Source organism: Papio anubis, chromosome 11 (assembly GCF_008728515.1).
Source record: "Papio anubis isolate 15944 chromosome 11, Panubis1.0, whole genome shotgun sequence".
Classification (NCBI taxonomy): domain Eukaryota; kingdom Metazoa; phylum Chordata; class Mammalia; order Primates; family Cercopithecidae; genus Papio; species Papio anubis.
This window is the reverse complement of record NC_044986.1, coordinates 89738013-89756784: the sequence shown is the minus strand read 5'-3', so window position 1 is coordinate 89756784 and position 18772 is coordinate 89738013. Positions and strand designations below refer to the sequence as shown.

Below are 18772 nucleotides of genomic sequence, written 5' to 3'. Positions count from 1 at the left end.
TCTACTAACTGAGGGTTTGTATAGAACTCATAGAGGAAGATGGCTTCAAGTAAGGAACCACCTTGTGCTTTTCTTAGGACTGAAAAGATCAGGAGGCTGGTGATGAATGAAAACCTTAGTCCCACTGGCACTGCACAAGGGGCCAGGAAAGTAGCAGCAGCATAAGCCACAGGGTGGGGCAGCCCAGGCAGGGGCATTCTGAGCTGTGGGGGAAGTGGGGCAGCCAGGGTGGGGCATTGTGAGCTGTCAGGGCGGGCATTGTGAAGTGTGGGGTGGGGCATTGTGAGCCACAAGCTTGGGCTCCCACCTGGGCCAATGGGCTTCAGTCTGTAGGTGACTGCAGAAGGAGGAGGAGCTCCATCTATACTTTCTTCAGGCATTTGTTGTGTCTCTCAGTGCTTGTTGGGTTCACAACCTATTAAATAAGCCAGCTGGTCTTCACCCTCCCAGACAAGTCAACTCATGGGAGGTGGCAGGGTGCGGGCATTGGCCCAAGCCCTGGCTGGGGTCTGGCTGTGGCCTGGGCAGGCAAGCAGCAGACAAGACCATCTCTGCAAGTGCAGCATAGCCTCGGCCTAGGGCAGCGGGAGTGTGTGGCCAAAGCTGTGAGCAGAGGCACAGGTGGTGACAGGAGTAGAGGCACCCCATGGGGAACATAATGACCTGTTGTGTGTGTCCCAGGGCCAGCCCTGAGTTGGACCAGCACCAGGGGTCAGTGTGCCCCTGTGGGTCTGAGATCTATAAGGCAGCAGCTGGAGACATGATAGCAGGAGTGTCTGTGGCTGCTGCTGTAGAGCCTGGTGAGGTGACTTTTGAAGCTGGTGAGGGCCTCCATGTGCACCACATCTGTGAACGGGAGATGCCAGAAGGTAAGGAGGTAATGGGTGCCATCTGTCCTCGGCACACTTCTGGTTGCTGCTGTTACCAGGGTCCTCTGGGAGGCATCCCAAACCTCAGGCTCCTTTCTGCCTGTAGCCAGCTATCCTAGGGCTGGCCAGGAACAAAACCTGGCTTTGCCTTGCGTTCCCACCCCTTGGTCTTTGCCACAGAATCCAGTTTCTTTTCTCCTTCCCTCTCAAACTCCTAGTTCTTTCTCCCTCATCTCATTCTCTTAGGCTGGCATGGGACCATTTATTTATGGCTGTTCTTGTCTTTAGCTTTATTTAGTACCTGTGGGACTTTGTTGAAGCTTCTTTGGAATATTCTCTTCCTTTTCTCAATAAAAACTCAAATATCCCAACTTTCCAGTACCCATCCCATTATCTTTGTACCTATCCAGATGGTACCTAAGTGAAGGAACCAGGTAAGTGCCTAATTGTTTCCTTTGTTAAAGTAGCTAAATCTCAGGACAATTTATATTGAAATATTTGGAGATTTCTTATTTAAAATCAGAATGCAGGTTGCCATAGGAGAGACTTATATGGGTTGCTTTAAGTCACCTTGATAGAAGCTGCTTGCTTTCTTCTAACTAATTTGAATATAGAAGGAAAGAAAATGGAGGGTGCTTAAAATAATTGGGAAAGGTGTGAAATGTCATGGCCAGGGCTACAGAAAAATGGGTGTGAGGGAGTTCCCCCAAAGGAGTTTACCTATGAGGCTCTGATTACTTGAAAATTCTTACTTTAACACAAAATGTGTCTCCAGATTTATTCTGGTGATTAACAGATATTATTTACCTCCTTGTTCTAAAAGAGAGGTGGTTTCCAGCTGCATCCATGTCCCTACAAAGGACACAAACTCATCCTTTTTTATGGCTGCATAGTATTCCATGGTGTATATGTGCCACATTTTCTTAATCCAGTCTGTCACTGATGGACATTTGGGTTGATTCCAAGTCTTTGCTATTGTGAATAGTGCCACAATAAACATACGTGTGCATGTGTCTTTATAGCAGCATGATTTATAATCCTTTGGGTATATACCCAGTAATGGGACGGCTGGGTCATATGGTACATCTAGTTCTAGATCCTTGAGGAGTCGCCATACTGTTTTCCATAATGGTTGAACTAGTTTACAATCCCAGGAACTGAACAATGAGATCACTTGGACTCGGGAAGGGGAACATCACACACCGGGGCCTATCATGGGGGGGAGGGGGGAGGGGGGAGGGATTGCATTGGGAGTTATACCTGATGTAAATGACGAGTTGATGGGTACTGACGAGTTGGTGGGTGCAGCACACCAACATGGCACAAGTGTACATATGTAACAAACCTGCACGTTATGCACATGTACCCTAGAACTTAAAGTATAAATAAATAAATAAATAAATAAATAAATAAAACATACAACAACAACAAAAAAAAGTGGAGTTGGTTTGTGGTCAAAACTTTCAAAAGACATAAAATGTAAATGTAGACTTTGAATATGTAATATAAAGATTGAAGGTTAAAATGTCAGACCTTGCCTGTGTAAGAGTGTTTGTTGCGATGGCTCCCTCTTTGTCTTTCCCCCTCTTGACAATAGCATCTTGTTCAAAGATAAGAAAGTTGGAGTTTTCAGTCTCTACACTGCTGGGAGAGGCAGAGGGATGGGAGGGGGTAGAAAAGAGAAAACAGTTGGTTTGTCTCTGAAGTTTTGCAAAGAGATGAATCTAAGTAAAAAGAATTCTGGGTAACAATATGGTTCTTGAATAAAAAGTAAATTTTTCCAAATAGAAAGCATTGTATCATAAAGATACTAAATCCATTGGCTTTTTGGTTTCGTTTAAATGTCAGAGATTTATTGCTGTCTTACAGCTCTTCTATTTAAACTTTGATTCGGCTCCGTATAGCCAAGACAATCCTAAGCAAAAAGCACAATGAGAACACATGGTCACAGGGAAAGGAACATCACACACTGGGGCCCGTCGGGGGGTGGGGGACAAAGGGAGGGAAATCATTAGGACAATACCTCATCCATGTGAGGCTTAAAACCTCAATGGGTTGATGGGTGCAGCAAACCACCATGGGACATGTATACTTATGTAACAAACCTGTATGTTCTGCACATGTATCCCAGAACTTAAAGTGGAAAAAAAAAAAAAAAAAAAACCTTTGGTTGAGCTCTTATTTTTTTCAGAGGTAGAATAATTAAGACTCATGGTGACTGTGACTTTGTATAACTTGGAGTACTATACTCATTTTTCAAGATATTTAAGAATTTAGAATAAACAAATATGTGAATTAATTAATTACACCTTTATAGACAAAGTATGTTTACTTGTGTAAACATACTCCACTTGGTGGTATAAGGAAAGCCTCTGAGTGATTTTACACACCAGTTAATAGATGAGAAGTGTTGGATGAGAGCCCAGAAAAGGCTCTTTATTGTCATTCTTTAGGATTACAGCACAATTTATGTATGTCTCATTTGGCCCTTTGCAATACAAATAAGGCCTATGTACGTTCTCCCTATGTTTTGCTAATGAAGAAATGAAGACTTAGAGATCTCACGTGACTATGGAAGACAGCTACTCAACAGAACTAAGGTTCTATGTCCTCAGAATGACATGGAAGAGACAGATATGCTGAATTTACTTTTTTAAAATGAAAAAAACTCCAGAATACATCTTATATTTTGCCTATAAAATAGACCTGTCTTTTAAAACATACTACCATCTTGTTTTATTGTATGCAGTTGATTTTACACAATTTAAAGGCAAATTTACATTTTTTTAAATAAAGGAAGGTCTCACTATGTCACTCATGCTGGCCTCAAATTCCTGACCTGGGCTCAAGGGATTTTCTCATCTCAGCCTTCTGAGTAGCTGGGACTACAGGCATGTGCCATCTTGCCTGGCTTCATCTTATGTCTATACATTCGTTAGTAGAGGTAGTGAAATAGCTTAAATGTGGCAGTCAAATAAATGAGTTGATAAATTTTTATAATGATCACATCTTTTTTTCTTCTCTCCCTTTATAGATATACCTTTGGAGTCCAACTCTTCTGACCATCCAAAGGCAAGCACAATATTCCTGAGAAAATCTCAAACAGATGGTGAGACAACATTGTTTTTTCTGCCAAGAAAAAGAGTCAAAACTCTTGTTGTTTGATCAGATGTATTATAGAAAGTATTTAGAAACTCATATTGGTTTAATTTTTTCAACTTTCCACATATTCACTTGTCTTATTTTAATATGTGATATGCTTTTTTTAGTTGTTACTGTGTTAGTGAAATCATGTAAACTTTTTGTTTATACATTTTGCCATCTTTTTATCAACACGATTTGTCATGTGGAGGAGTCATAGATTTATCTTTATTTATAATTTTTTACACCTTTTCCCTTGCTCCAAAGAGTACATTTTAAAGATAGAACTCAGGCTTCAGCTTGGTTTCCATTTAAACAAATAAAAAAACCATAGTTGTTCATCACCAGAGATTGAATCTGTGATTTTGGCCTCCTCTTGCACAGTCCCCTGATCACATGCGTTTATCACATCCAAGTTTATGCTTCTTGAAACTTTTAAGCTATTAAGCTTTTCATCTGATGTAATGTAAATTTAAACATGCCCTACTTCTGCTTATTTCCTTAATTCCTTAACAAATCCTCGTTTGTTTGCCAAAAAGCCATACATAGCCAAGTTTTCCAGTTGATTTAAGCAGCAAGAATACAAGTGAGGATCTATAATAATATGGGAAGTAATGTAGCACAGTAAAATATGGGAGTTTGTAACCTTTCTTTTTGTAATTTGAGTAAACTTTGCCTGTCTTGAGTCCGTTATTTCTGGTTAGAATATGTCTTCATTTTTGCATTATTATAAAAGAGGCACATAAGGCTTAATTGGCTCAGATCTTCAGGCTGTACAAGCTTGGCTTCAACATCTGCTTCTGGTGAGAGCCTCAGCAAGCTTACAATCATGATAGAAGGCGAAGGGGAAGCAGGTGGTTACACATGGTGAGAAAGGGAGGGAGAGGCAGGTAGAGGGAAGGTGCCACACTCTTAAACTACCAGAATGAGAATTTGCTTATTACCATGGGGATGGCACCAAGCCATTCATAAGGAATCCACTGCCATTACCCAAACACCTGCCACTAGGTCCTGTCTCCAACATTAAGGGTCACATTTTAACATGAGATTTGGAGGGGGAAAAATATCCAAACCATATCAGAGTTGTTTTTCCCAGTTCCTTCCAGAGCTGTAGGCTTCTCCCACATGGAGAGCATGGAAAAGGTAAAACAAAAGGTATTCCATGTCCCTCACTCTTCAGTGGTAGGAATGTTTGCCTGCAAGGCCCTTCCACCATCAAAGGTGGAGGCAGTGTAGGAAACAAAGCATGGCCCAAGTCCTCTTGGAGCTTTTATTATGCTGGCCTTTTTTTTTTTTTTCTTTTTTAGAAAAAATGATTTTTTGTGGTGCAGACACCATGTCCAATCAGGTTTGTATAGTCATTTTAAAATTTAAATTTAAGACAGGTTACTTTCCAGTTGTTTTGTTTTTAGTGACATATTAGTAGATGACCATTAAGTGTGGTTCGAGATGCTTACAGGGATTCTGCTGCATCTGGAGATAGGTGCCTGGCCAGAAAGTAGTTCTTAGAGATGTTAACTCTTAGATTCTGGTAAATAAAGTAAGCTTTGTGTAAATGCAGAATGAGAAAATACTTATGGCTCATATATGCAACAGTTAAACTTTTTTATTAACTAACTTCTTAATCTGGCCTCATTTTTTTTTTGTTCTTTTCTTTTGTATATAAGGGTTCTTTCGTTTGTATGTAATGGAAACAAAAAGTGAACTAGGTCAAAAAGTAAAACTAAGTTATTATATTTTACTTTATGAGATTTCTCATACCAGATAATTTAAATATAAATTTTTGAAAGTAATTTTTTAAAATGGAATTTTTCCTCATTTAGGAGTAATTAGTAAGACATTAACTACTACTCTTATTTTACGGTATTTGTGTCCAAAGTGACCTTTTTTTTTTTTTTATTCTTAGTACAAGAAAAAAGAAAAAGCAACTATACAAAGCATGTACGTAAACAGTCAAAAAGTTAAGAAATTGATAGTTTGATATAAAAATGTCTCTCTTGAATTATAATGGGGACCCCAGTGGTGATAGCACGGACCTCTTTTTGTATTTTCCTAAGTATCAAAAATATCCAGAGAATTCTTCAGCTTAGTGTGTCCACCTTTTAAGAATTTCTGACGTTTAAGTTAAATTTCAATAGTCTAGTTGTGGTATAAAGATCTGCCTTAAATATTTAATCATATTTTTAATCAAATAACAAAATAGAATAGCTAATAAATAACATAACAAAATAACAAATACAGAATAACAAATAACATAAATAGAATAGCTATCAGCACTGTCTATTGACTTTGTTGTAGCAGGTGAAAGCATACCTTCCTCACTACACCGTGACCTTATTTTTCTCCCTCTGTTTCTTCCAACTGTAGCACACTTTTAAATTAAATCAGTACTATTTACATGATTATGACTATACAAATATTATTGACTGCTAAGTCATATGGTGTTTTCACTGTACCTCTGCATTATATGTCCTTCATTCTTTCTCTGAAACGGCTCTGAAATCTGAGCATTTCTGCACTTTTTCTGGATCATCTATTTTTCCCTAGTCTATGTTACTTTACCCAGCCAAATGCAATAAGTAGCCCCTGGTTGATCTGTTTGCTTTCACATCAATTTTTTTTTTTTTTTTTTTTTTTTTTTTACATATATCTATTTTTGACTATATTAGTTTGCCTGTTTTCTGACAGCTGTTTTCCCCCCAAGTGTTGTAGCATTTATCGCATGCCTTTTGAAGATACTTTCCATCTGCTAAAACACATCTGTTCCATTTTTTTTTTTTTTCCAAGGATGGGGTCAACTTTCTTTGGCATTTTGTCATCCTAGTTCAATATACAATGGCTTTCCCTAGATATGCTCAATGTCTGCTTTTCTGTGCTAGCTCTTTAAAGTCTTTTGGGATCTCACATAGCTGCCATCTTACGTGGGATCACCTGAGTCCTAGATTCTGTTCCTTGCTGTCCTGTTATCCTTTCTAGTTGTACTTGAGCACATTTTCCTGGGCAGAGATGTTTAGGGATCTGGCCAATCTTAAAACCCCTCCTTTTTGATATAGAGTAAACTTCTAGGTTAAATCTAAACTTTATGGTTCTGAAGATATTTTGCAATTGTGCTGTCATTACAATGTTGTTCTTGACTCTATTGCCATTGTGAGATACATTATTTATATCCAGACTTTATGTATCTGTGGAAGCTTTTTAGAAGCTTCTCTCTCACTGAGATTCTGAAATTTCGTAACAGCTTGGTAGGAATCTTTTCATTTTATTGAGGCTGCTAAGAAGAGAGTCTCAAGAGGACCCTCTTCTTGAGAATTTTTGTATTTTCTCTGTTCCTTTTTTTCTGACAGTCTTGTTATTCAGATGCTAGTTTGCTTAGAACAGTATACCTGCATTGGTTTTTAACTTTTCCACTTCAATTTTTTTTTCAGCTTCTGTGACTTTTTACTGTAATATTTCTATTGAATTTTTTATCTTTTTCTCACAGTGGTTTTAGCTTTTTTTTTTTTTTTAAGTTTTGCTCCTGATTTTGACTGGTCCATGAATTCCTTTTTTTCTGTTGTTTTGATCTCTCTTGTTGGAGGCTTCCTTCCAATGTGTGGTGTTCCCTGGTTTTATTTGGAAGCAGGACTTCTGTTAACTGGTGGCACTCAGTGTGAGGTTTTGGAAGCCAAACTAACTTTTCATTTGTGGGACTTCAGTGTATTATCTGGGGATCTTTACTTGATCCAGTTCAGTTTCTTCTGAGAAAGGATCTCCCAATTTTCTGCCTGGGAAGTAAAAGAATGTCTACTTGCTTTCCAAAAGCAGAGTTAGGGAAGCAAGTTGGAGTTCTATTTTTGGTGTACCGTTTTCTTTATATCTCAGGTTTAAGCCATGGTCTTTCTGAACCTAGAAATTCTCAGGTTTGGTATATCCAGAGAACACACATCTAAGTTTCTTATCAGATGGGAAGACAGGTGGACTTGGGGCTCTAACCACAGATTTTCTGACCTTGCTGGCTTTTGTTTTACATTTTACCCTACCTTCCAAAGTTCCGTTTGCCTCTAAGTTCACAGCCTGCCTTTAGTTCTGCAAGACAAACTGGCTTGCTTCTCTTCCAGTCACTTTCTGTAGGGACCAAAGTTGTGCTTCTGTGTTATGTACCACTCCTTTATGTACTTTTTATGTCCCCGCATTTATTAAAAATCATCTCTGTCAACCTTCTGTCCTGATCCTGTTTGTAACCAGTATTTTACATATGACTAACGAGACTTCCAGAGGCAGAGGAAATAAATTTGTGGTCAATCTATCATATTTAATCCAAATTTAGGACCTATATTTACATGTGAATCAAAGTTTAATTTCAATATAATTAATGGTATTAACCCAGACAATTCTTTAGTGATGTATCTATAATTAGCATATTATACTTTTCTCCTAAGGTGTTGTTTAATATTTTTATTCAAACTTACGCTGCCATATTATCCCATTACCTCACAACATAGATGGAGCTGTTTTCATGAATGTCCAAAGTGTTAGAAATATTTAAGTGAATTAAAATTTGTTTATTTTTAGCCTGGTCAACATAGCAAGAGCTCATCTCTACAAAAAGGTTAAATAACAAATTAGCCAGGCATGGTGGCATGTGCCTTTAGTTTTACCTACTCAGGAGGCTGAGGCAGAGGATCACTTGAGCTCAGGAGTTTGAGGCTGTAGTTAACTATAATTTCACCACTGCACTCCAGCCTGGGCAACAAAAGGAGACCTTGTCTCAGAAAAAGAAAAAAAGTTATTATTTAAAAACATATCTAAACTTTGTCCTGCCAAAAAGGAGAGAGGAAAACCTAAACTTGAGTTTTCATTTTATTTTATATTTGCTGGGAAGAATGCCATAGTTTATTTATATACTTTTATTTCCATAGGTTTTGGGGGAAACAGGTGGTATTTGGTTACATGAGTAAATTCTTTAGTGGTGATTTGTGAGATTTCGGTGTACCAGTCACTTGAGCAGTATCCACTGAACCCAATTTGTAGTCTTTTATCCCTCACCCCCCCCCCACCCTTTTCCCTGTGTCCCCAAAGTCCATTGTATCATTCTATGCCTTTGCATCCTCATAGCTCAGCTCCTACATATGAATGAGAACATATGATCTTTAATTTTCCATTCCTGAGTTACTTCACTTAGAATAATAGTCTTTGATTCCATCCAGGTTGCTGAGAATGCCATTGATTTATTCCTTATTATGTCTGAGTGGTATTTCTTAATCCACTTGTTGATTGATGGGCATTTGGGTTGGTTCTGTATTTTTATAATTGCAAATTGTGCTGCTGCAAACATACATGTGCAAGTATCTGTTTTGTATAATGACTTCTTTTCCTCTGGGTAGATACCCAGTAGTGGGATTGCTGGATTGAATGGTAGTTCTACTTTTAGTGTTTTAAGGAATCTCCACACTGCTTTCCATAGTGGTTGTACTAGTTTCCATTTTTACCAGCATTGTAGGGAAGTGTTTTCTTTTCTCTGCGTACACACCAACATCTATTATTTTTTGATTTTTTGATTATGGCCATTCTTGCAGGAGTAAGGTGGTATGGCATTGTGGTTTTGATTTTCATTTTCCTGATCATTAGTGATGTTGAACATTTTTTCATATGTTTTTTGGCCAGTGGTATATCTTCTTTTGAGAATTGTGTATTTATCGCTTTAGCCCACTTTTTGATGGGATTGTTTGTTTTCTCTGTTGCCCATCTGTTTGAGTTCCTTGTAGATTCTATATATTAGTCCTTTGTCAGATGTATAGATTGTGAAGATTTTCTCTTTCATTCTGCAGGTTGTCTGTTTACTCTGCTGATTGTTCCTTTTCCTGTGCAGAAGCTCTTTAGTTAAGTCTCACCTGTTTATCTTTGTTTTTGTTGCATTTGCTTTTGGGTTCTTGGTTATGAAGTCTTTGCCTAAGCCAATGTCTAGAAGGTTTTTCTCATATTATCTTCTACAATTTTTATGGTTTCACGTTGTAGATTTATGTCCTTGATCCATCTTGAGTTGATTTTTGTATAAGGTGAGAGTTGAGGATCCGGTTTTATTCTCCTGCACATGGCTTTGCCAATTATGCTGGCACCATTTGTTGAATAGGGTTTACGTTCTTCACTTCGTTTTAGTTGGCTTTGTTGAAGTTAAGTTGGCGGTAGGTATTTCAGTTTATTTCTGGGTTTTCTATTCTGTTGCATTGGTGTGTGTGTGTATTTTTATACCAGTGCCATGCTGTTTTGGTGACAATGGCCTTATCTTATAGTTCGAAGTTAGATAATGTGATGGTTCTAGTTTTGTTGTTTTTGCTTAGTTTTGTTTTGGCTATGTGGGGTCTTGTTTGGTACCATATTTTAGAATTTTTTTTTAGTTCTGTGAAAAATGATGAAAAAATTTTGATAGGAATTGCATTGAATTTGTAGATTGCTTTTGGCAGATGATCATTGTCACAATATTGATTCTACCCATTCATGAGCATGGATGTCTATCCATTTTTTTGTGTCATCCATAATTTCATTCAGCAATGTTTTGCAGTTCCCAATGGCATATCAAAAAGATAATCCGCCATGATCAAGCAGGTTTCATACCAGGGATGCAGGGATGGTTTAACATATGCAAGTCAGTAAATGTGATACACCACAGAAACAGAATTCAAAACAAAAATCACATGATCATTTCAATAGATGCAGAAAAAGCATTTGACAAAATCCAGCATCCTTTTATGATTAAAACCCTCAGCAAAATTAGCATACAAGGGACATACCTCAATGTAATAAAAGCCATCCATTACAAACCCACAGCCAACATAATATTGAATGGCAAAATGTTGAAAGCATTCCCCCTGAGAACTGGAACAAGACAAGGATGCCCACTATCACCGCTCCTATTCAATATAGTACTGAAAGACCTAGCCAGAGCAATCACACAAGCGAAAGAAATAACGGCCATCCAGATCAGTAAATAGGAAGTCAGACTGTCACTGTTTGCTGATGATATGATCATATACCTAGAAAACCCTAAAGACTCCTCCAAAAAACTCCTATAACTGATAAATGAATTCAGAAAAGTTTCAGAATATAAAGTGAATGTACACAAATCAGTGGCTCTGTTATACCCCAACAGTGACGAAGCTGAGCATTAAACCAAGAATTCCACCCCTTTATAATAGCTGCCTAAAAAGACAAACAGACAACAAACAACAACAACAACAAAAACAGCACCGGCTTAGGAATATACCTAAGCAAGGAGGTGAAAGACCTCTACAAGGAAAACAGCTTTAGTATTTTTAATGGGTTAAAATGAGAGGCAGCAGGTACAGTGGAAGAAGTCAGTGGTTGGGCATTGGCATCTAACAGGTACTGGACCTTTGATGGTCAGACTTTGGTTTTGACTTACTAAAATATGAGGTATGATTATTTTCTAGTTTTTGTCATTAAACCTTAAAACTACTAAGTAAACCCTTCCATTTCTTGTTAAAGATTGTAAAATTTCATACGCTGTGATTTATACTGATTGAAGTTAGATTTGTTTCTATTTTGTGACTACCTTAAATAATACCTATAAACAGTAGTGTTAGTAGTATTTGTGCTGTAATTAAATGTAGTAAGACTTACCTTCCAAATTATAACTGAATTAATTTGTCAAACACTTGAACTTTTTGATTTATTCAACACTTTATGCTGAGCAGATGGAGGTAGGAACAGTTAGGGCTCTCCTTTATTCTTATGGAGAGGTGTACTTTCTCATGAGGGCAATACTCTGCTAGAATTAGTATCTTGTAACCAGTTAGTGTACAAGAAAACATGTTTTGGTGAGGCTACTGGCAAAGAGATCCAAGAGGGTATATGGAGTCAAGCTTGCTGGAACAAGGAAAGAGAAAATCATTATTCCAGGCAGAGAACAGGGGTACAGCAGGAAAATGCCTAGGTGCAGGTCAAATGATTTATACAATAAAATTAATCAAGTTTTGAAATGAATGGAAAGTATTCTCTGAGGGTCTCATTTGAGTCATGTCATGGCAGTCTTATTTAAACATGAAGTGAAAGTTAAATTTTTTTTTTATCCTCCACATAAGAAAACAGGACTAGAGAAACCTATGTTTCCTCACTTGTTGGTGGCCTAGCAGCTCTGGTACACAGAGCCTCTGAATCTGAAACACTTGTTTTGTCACAATATTGCCTGAAATAATACATTTAGGATTAGTAACTTAGTAAACGCATTAGTCTTGTATTCATTGCAGTAAAATGGTCCTATGCCAATATTATTTAATACATTACATTTTACTGTAGTAAATAAATAACAGAAATAAAAATTCTCAGCTGTTTTATGTCACTATAAAAAAATGAAATCTTATTTTAAACTTTTCTCATTATTTATAAAGGCAATTCATAAAATCCTTGTTAGGTTTGATGATAGGTACCATATTAAGGGTAGCATTTTGTAACCCATATCTCAAACATCATCTGTGGCAGTAAAGAGCCTCCAGTGGGTTTTCTATAGAGTGCACATGATACCACACTCAGGCAGTTCATGGAGTGTAAGAAATATCCTAGTGGTTTGAAAAATTTGACATTTTAACCAATGAAAAAGTACACTTTGATAAGTTTAACTTACACTTCCCTTCCCTTTCAGGTATCTTCTGAGCGTTTTACTCAACAATACAGTTCATGTTCGACAATATTCCTTGATGACAGCACAGCCAGCCAACCTCATCTTACAATGACACTAAAATCGTGAGTACAACATTAATGCCAAGGGACGGACTCCTTTATTCAAAAGTTATTTCAGCCATTTGGTTGTCCTCTTCAGCAGTCATTTCAAGAAATTGGAGTCAATTGTATATTGATATCCAGATTCTAAATATTAAGTATCAATTTCTCTTTTAATCTTAGACATCATGGTGGAAGGAAAAATCAGCACATAAGCAGTCCCAGAAAAAGTGTAGCTATTTATTTGATGCCTTTATGCCTTAAGACAATGTTGAACACAATGAGAAGGATAGGTTACCGTTATTGATTTTTCAGTGCATTGCCGGCCTAAATCAATGTGTACTACTTTGGACATTAGTCTTGACAGAAGGAACAGCTTTTTCTCTTCTGGCACCACAGTGTATCTGCATTTGATTTTCTCCCATTGTGCATGAGAACTTCATGGGCCACGAAGATGTGCTTTGAGGGCACCCTGAGATGAAGTTTTTTTAAAAAGGAACAACAACCAACACCACCACCAGCTCCACTGGGTTTGTCCAGTGTACATCATTATCACCTCCTTGGATTATGAGTGTTGATTTTTAGAACACAGTTTGGAAAGAGCTAATTTAGCATATTAATGTCTTTGTCTTTAATTTTACTTTTCATTCTATAAACATAACTAGCTTACAAACTATTTTATTTCAAATGCTCTAGCATTTTTAGCTAATTCAATTGTCAGTAACTTTTACTTTAATTAAAAATGGCAGCTGACTCCTGACTTGGAGTCATCTCCCAGCAGGGATCGACAGACACCTCATACAGGAGAGCTGGCATTTGGCAGGTGCCCCTCTGGAACGAAGCTTCCAGAAGAAGGAACAGGCAGCAATCTTTGCTGTTCTGCAGCCTCCACTGGTGATACCCAGGCAAACAGTCTGGAGTGGACCTCCAGCAAACTCCAGCAGACCTGCAGAAGAGGCCCCTGAATGTTAGAAGGAAAACTAGCAAACAGAAAGCAGTAGCATCAACATCAACAAAAAGGACAACAATGCAAAAACCCCATCAACATCAAAAGGTCATCAACAACAGTGATCAAAGGTAGATAAATCCATGAAGATGAGACAAAAAACCACACAACAATGCTGAAAATGTCCAAAACCAGAATGCCTCTTCTCCTCCGAAGGATCACAACTCCTCACCAGCAAGGGACCAAAACTGGATGGAGAATGAGTTTGACAAATTGACAGAAGTAGACCTCAGAAGGTGGGTGATAACTAGCTCCTCCAAGCTAAAGGAGCATGTTCCAACCCAATGCAAGGATGCTAAGCAGCTTGATAAAAGGATACAGAAACTGCTAACTAGAATAAAGAGTTTAGAGAAGAACATGAATGACCTGATGGAGCTGAAAAACACAGCACGAGAACTTCATGAAACATGTGTATGTATCAATAGCCGAATTGATCAAGCAGAAGAAAGGATATCAGAGATGGAAGATCACCTTAATGAAATAAAGTGTGAAGACAAAAAGATTCTGATTTTCACTCCAACTCAATCATTCCAAACTTTGCTGCACTTTGAAATCACCAGATAAATTTTTAACAACCCTGATGCCCAAAGTCCTACCCAATGCTAATTAATTAAATTAAAAAGTCTTATGTTGAAAATGACGCAGTAAAGCTCCTCAGTTGATTTTAATGTGCAGCAAAGTTTGAGAGACACTGCTTAATTTGAGTTTAGGACGAGAAACTCTTCCTATTTGGTGGGACCTTGGGCAAGTCAGCTTTAAGGTTTGTTTCCCTGATCTGTAAAATGAGTGCTGGATTAAATGTCATGTAAGGTCATTGGTCCTTTCCAGCATGTAACTTCAAATTCTGTGATTTTAAAATTATTTTAGAGATGAAAACTACTTAAAGCACTATAGACGTATCCATCTTAAATGCTAACATTTACTTTTTAAAAAGTGCTAATACTATATAGACCTATTATTAAAATTGAAATTTGCCTTCCCTCAGTTATTTTGAGCCTCATTCTAGATGCTGAGGGTAAATGGAAGCACATAACATATGTAAGAGAACCTCTTGTTTTGTGATATGCAGCATCTGTGAGTAACTTAGGAATAAATAATTGAAGGTACCTGCCATTCATATTACACTGTGTCCTGTTACACTGCCTTGTCAGCATGGCTCATTTTAGGATCACTGCACCTATCATTGATTTCCTGTGTGCTTATGTTTACTAATATATTTTTTAATAATTATGCAAAAGTGATTTCAAATAATTTTATTTGTTATAATGCACTTTCATTATGTATTTTTAGGGAAATAATTAAAAATGGGTGGTAGGAGATAGTGAACTAAACTAAAATGCAGGGCCTAACATCTTAAAAAAGAAAACACTGCTACTAAATGGCTTAAACATATGGACGCGTAGATGTAAACTGCATGAGGCTGTGTGCGGTGGCTCATGCCTGTAATCCTAGCGCTTTGGGAGTTCCGAGGCAGGTGAATCACTTGAGGCCAGGAGTTTGAGACCAACCTGGCCATCAATGGCAAGACCCTGTCCCTACTAAAAATAGAAAAATTAGCTGGGCGTAGTGGCACAAACCTGTAGTTCCAACTACTTGGGAGGCTGAGGCATGAGAATGGCTTTTACCTGGGAGGTGGAAGTTTTAGTAAGCCAAGATTGCGCCACTACACTCCAGTCTGGGTGACAGAGTGAGACTCTGGGTCAAAAAATAAATAAATGCATAAAGTAAATTGCATAGAATGAAAGGTTTTGTGGGTAGAAGAGCATATAACAGGGAAATATGTTATTATTTGTATATTATAATCATCAACAGAAACATGTCTTCTAAAAGCATACTGCCTTGCATTTTGATTCTCATATTTTTGCTAAAAGCCTAGAAATAAAAACAAGAAAGTGCCCTTATGGTACTGTTCTGAAATACAAGATTTGAATTTCAGAGCTGCTAGGAGAGTTTCCTCTGCCCCCCTTTTAAAAAATGTCTTCAAGCCTAACAAATGATAACATTTATTGTTGTGAATATTTTTTTTCCTTCCACAGTGTGACCTTGGCGATATATTATCATATCAAGCAAAGGTGAGCTTTTTTAAAACCTGTCTTGTTATTCTGGCTAATTACTTTGCATGATATCAAGCTCAGTGTTAGGTCACAGCTCTAGATGTCATAAGCTGTATTGTGCCTACTAAAATATCTAAGCAAATTATTTGTGTTTTCTTTGGTCCTTGAGACTTTTTAAATTCTTAAATGATAGAGTATCCCAATGAGTATGTTTTTATATTGATTATATTGATATTTACTGTGATAGAAATATAAAATTGATATTTTTTTCAAAATCTATTTTTAGTTTAGATTTCACAGCCTTAACACTATTGATATTGTGAGCTAGATAATGCTTTGTCATGAGGACTGTCCTGTGCATTGCAGAAAGTTTAGCAGCATTGATGGCCTCTACCAACTAGATGTCAGTAGTAACCCATGACTCAGATTATGGCAATAGAAAATACTCCTTGGGAACAATATTGTTAACATAAATTTTTAAAAGAAAAGATAACTTTTTTATGGTAAAATGTGTGTCATGTATTTGTATTATTGAAAATCTGTAGTGTTGAGCTTAATAGGAGACAGCTGGATTCTCTAGCGCTTTCTTTGCAATTTGCTTTAAAGAAGCAATAAGATGACCTAGGCTTACGCAAATATGTAGTTGGTAAAAGGTGCATTTTTAAAGCTTTAAGACAGTTGTGGGTATTCTTTAATACTAAATCAAAACTTCACAAGTGCTAGTTTCTTAAATTAGTTACAGTAGCATTTTACATATTCACAAATGTATTCTCAGTACTCACCCATCATTCTTGCACAATAAATGGTTATTTCCCCACATACTTGCATTTATAATATGCATTAGTTATTTGGAAAATATTGGTTTATGTTTTATTGTATCAAAAATCACTTTTTAAATTTAACCACCAATCTTATTTTAAAATGTCTTTAAGTATTGAGAAGCTGTCAAGCTTACAGTAGAAGGAACAAGTTTTTCAAAGTCCTCAGGAAAGCTTAAATTTTATCATTGGAAACAAATACTTATTTTCCTTGTGACATGAGTGACACATTTCCTTGTGAATGAGTGATAGCTTCACTTCATTTATTTTTGAGAATGATAGTTGTAGCTGTTTTTTAGACTGAGTTTCACTCTGTCACTTGGCTGGAGTCCATTGGCATGATCTCAGCTCAAGCAATCCTCTCACTTCAGGCTTCTGAGTAGCTGGGACCACAGACGTGTGTCAGCATGCCTGGATAATTTTTTTTGTACTTTTGGTAGAGACAGGGTTTTGTCATGTTGCCCAGGCTGGTCTCGAATTCCTAAAGGAGCTCAAGTGATCTGCCGGTTTGGCCTCCCAAAGTGCTGGGATTCTACAGGCGTGAGCTACTGCACTGGCCGGCTGTATTTTTAAATGAAATTGATGTTTCTCTTTAGTTCCCTGTAGTATATTCTCATGATGTATTTGTTATTTTCAGTAGTTTAAATTAAAGGAAGCTAGCAAATCTGAATCACATTTACATTCATTAAAGTTCTAAAGAGATTATTGCCCACCACTACTGCTTTGTAAAATGTTCTTGTGTTTCAGTGTGTGGTTAGAGGAGTGAAAATGTGTTTGGTTTATTGCCATTGCCTGTTAGGGAGGGTCAATACTTACAGGCAGTTCTGACTGGTTATGGTATAAAAGACTTCACAGTACAGGACAGGCTGTGCTGAGGAAGAAGAGGTCAGGAAACCCTCTGCAAGTCAGTATCAAGGAGAATTTGTAAAAACCGTTTGCTCGGGTGAAGTAAACACCAAAGCACATAGGCACATAGGAGACATTATTTTACTAAACAGATATTATACTGATATTAACAGTTTTGAAGTAATATACATTCTTATTTTATAGAGATGCAGATAGATCTTTGGGCATATTTGATGAACGGTTACACCCACTTACAGTAAGTGTCACTTTTTTTTTTTTTTTTTTTTTTTTTGAGATGGAGTTTCGCTCTTGTTGCCCAGGCTGGAGTGCAATGGTGCCATCTTGCCTCACTGGAACCTCCGCCTCCCAGGTTCAAGTGATCCTCCTGCCTCAGCCTCCCACGTAGCTGGGATTACAGGTGCTGCCACAGTGCTCCGCTAATTTTGTATTTTTAGTAGAGATGGGGTTCACCGTGTTAGCCAGGCTGGTTTTGAATTCCTGACCTCGGCCTCCCAAAGTGGTGGGATTTCAGGCATGAGCCACTGCACCCGGCCCAGTAAGTGTCACTTTTATTGAGTTTATATTTTCCTTTATTTTTCTTTTTTTGAGACAGAGTCTCGCTCTGTCGTCCAGGCTGGTGTGCAGTGGCGTGATCTCAGTTCACTGCAAGCTCTGCCTCCTGGGTTCACACCGTTCTCCTGCCTCAGCCTCCTGAGTAGCTGGGACTATCGGCGCCCACCACCATGCCCAGCTAATTTTTTGTGTTTTTAGTAGAGATGGGGTTTCACCATGTTAGCCAGGATGGTCTCCATCTCCTGACCTCGGGATCCTCCCGCCTCAGCCTCCCAAAATACTGGGATTACAGGCGTGAGCCACCACGCCCGGCCTGAATTTGTATTTTCATCACAGATTTGTATCTGTTTCATGCCCTCAATCAAAGGCATCTTTTTTTAAGTCTTGCTCCCCATTTCATGTGGCATCTAGTCATCTTATTTTGAAAGTATTGTAAAAAGAACATGCTGGAATAAGAACTGATCTGCAGGTATGTTTAATTAGTGAGCTATTGTGAGTAAATATACTATCCAAATAACAGAAAACCTATCTTTTTAGAAGATAATTGTCAATAGTATCAAGCAATATAAGTATATGTAAATACTTTTAACATAGAAGCATGATTTTTATGAAGAGGGTTAAAAATAATTTAAGTTCGCTGGGTGCAGTGACTCACACCTTTGTAATTGCAGCACTTTGGGAGGCCGAGGTGGGAGGATCACCGGGGGTCAGGAGTTTGAGACCAGCCTGACCAATATGATGAAACCCTGTCTC

At 37.8% G+C, this 18772-nt stretch overlaps 1 protein-coding gene across 3 annotated transcripts in view; it reads left to right on the top strand.

The window, feature by feature from the left end:
- The first annotated feature begins 312 nt into the window (after nt 1–312).
- The window catches only part of LOC101010486 (cyclin-Y-like protein 2), a 49132-nt gene continuing 30672 nt past the window's right edge, over nt 313–18772 (top strand). For all 3 annotated transcript variants that reach the window (XR_004177042.1, XR_004177043.1, XM_031652392.1), the window contains exons 1-6: nt 313–869; nt 3904–3978; nt 5917–5951; nt 12646–12746; nt 15765–15800; nt 17651–17702. Coding sequence is in view for 1 of the 3 variants with exons in the window: in XM_031652392.1 (XP_031508252.1) it covers nt 647–869; nt 3904–3978; nt 5917–5951; nt 12646–12746; nt 15765–15800; nt 17651–17702 (522 nt within the window). In the remaining 2 variants the exon portion in view is untranslated. The remainder of the gene's footprint in view (nt 870–3903; nt 3979–5916; nt 5952–12645; nt 12747–15764; nt 15801–17650; nt 17703–18772) is intronic.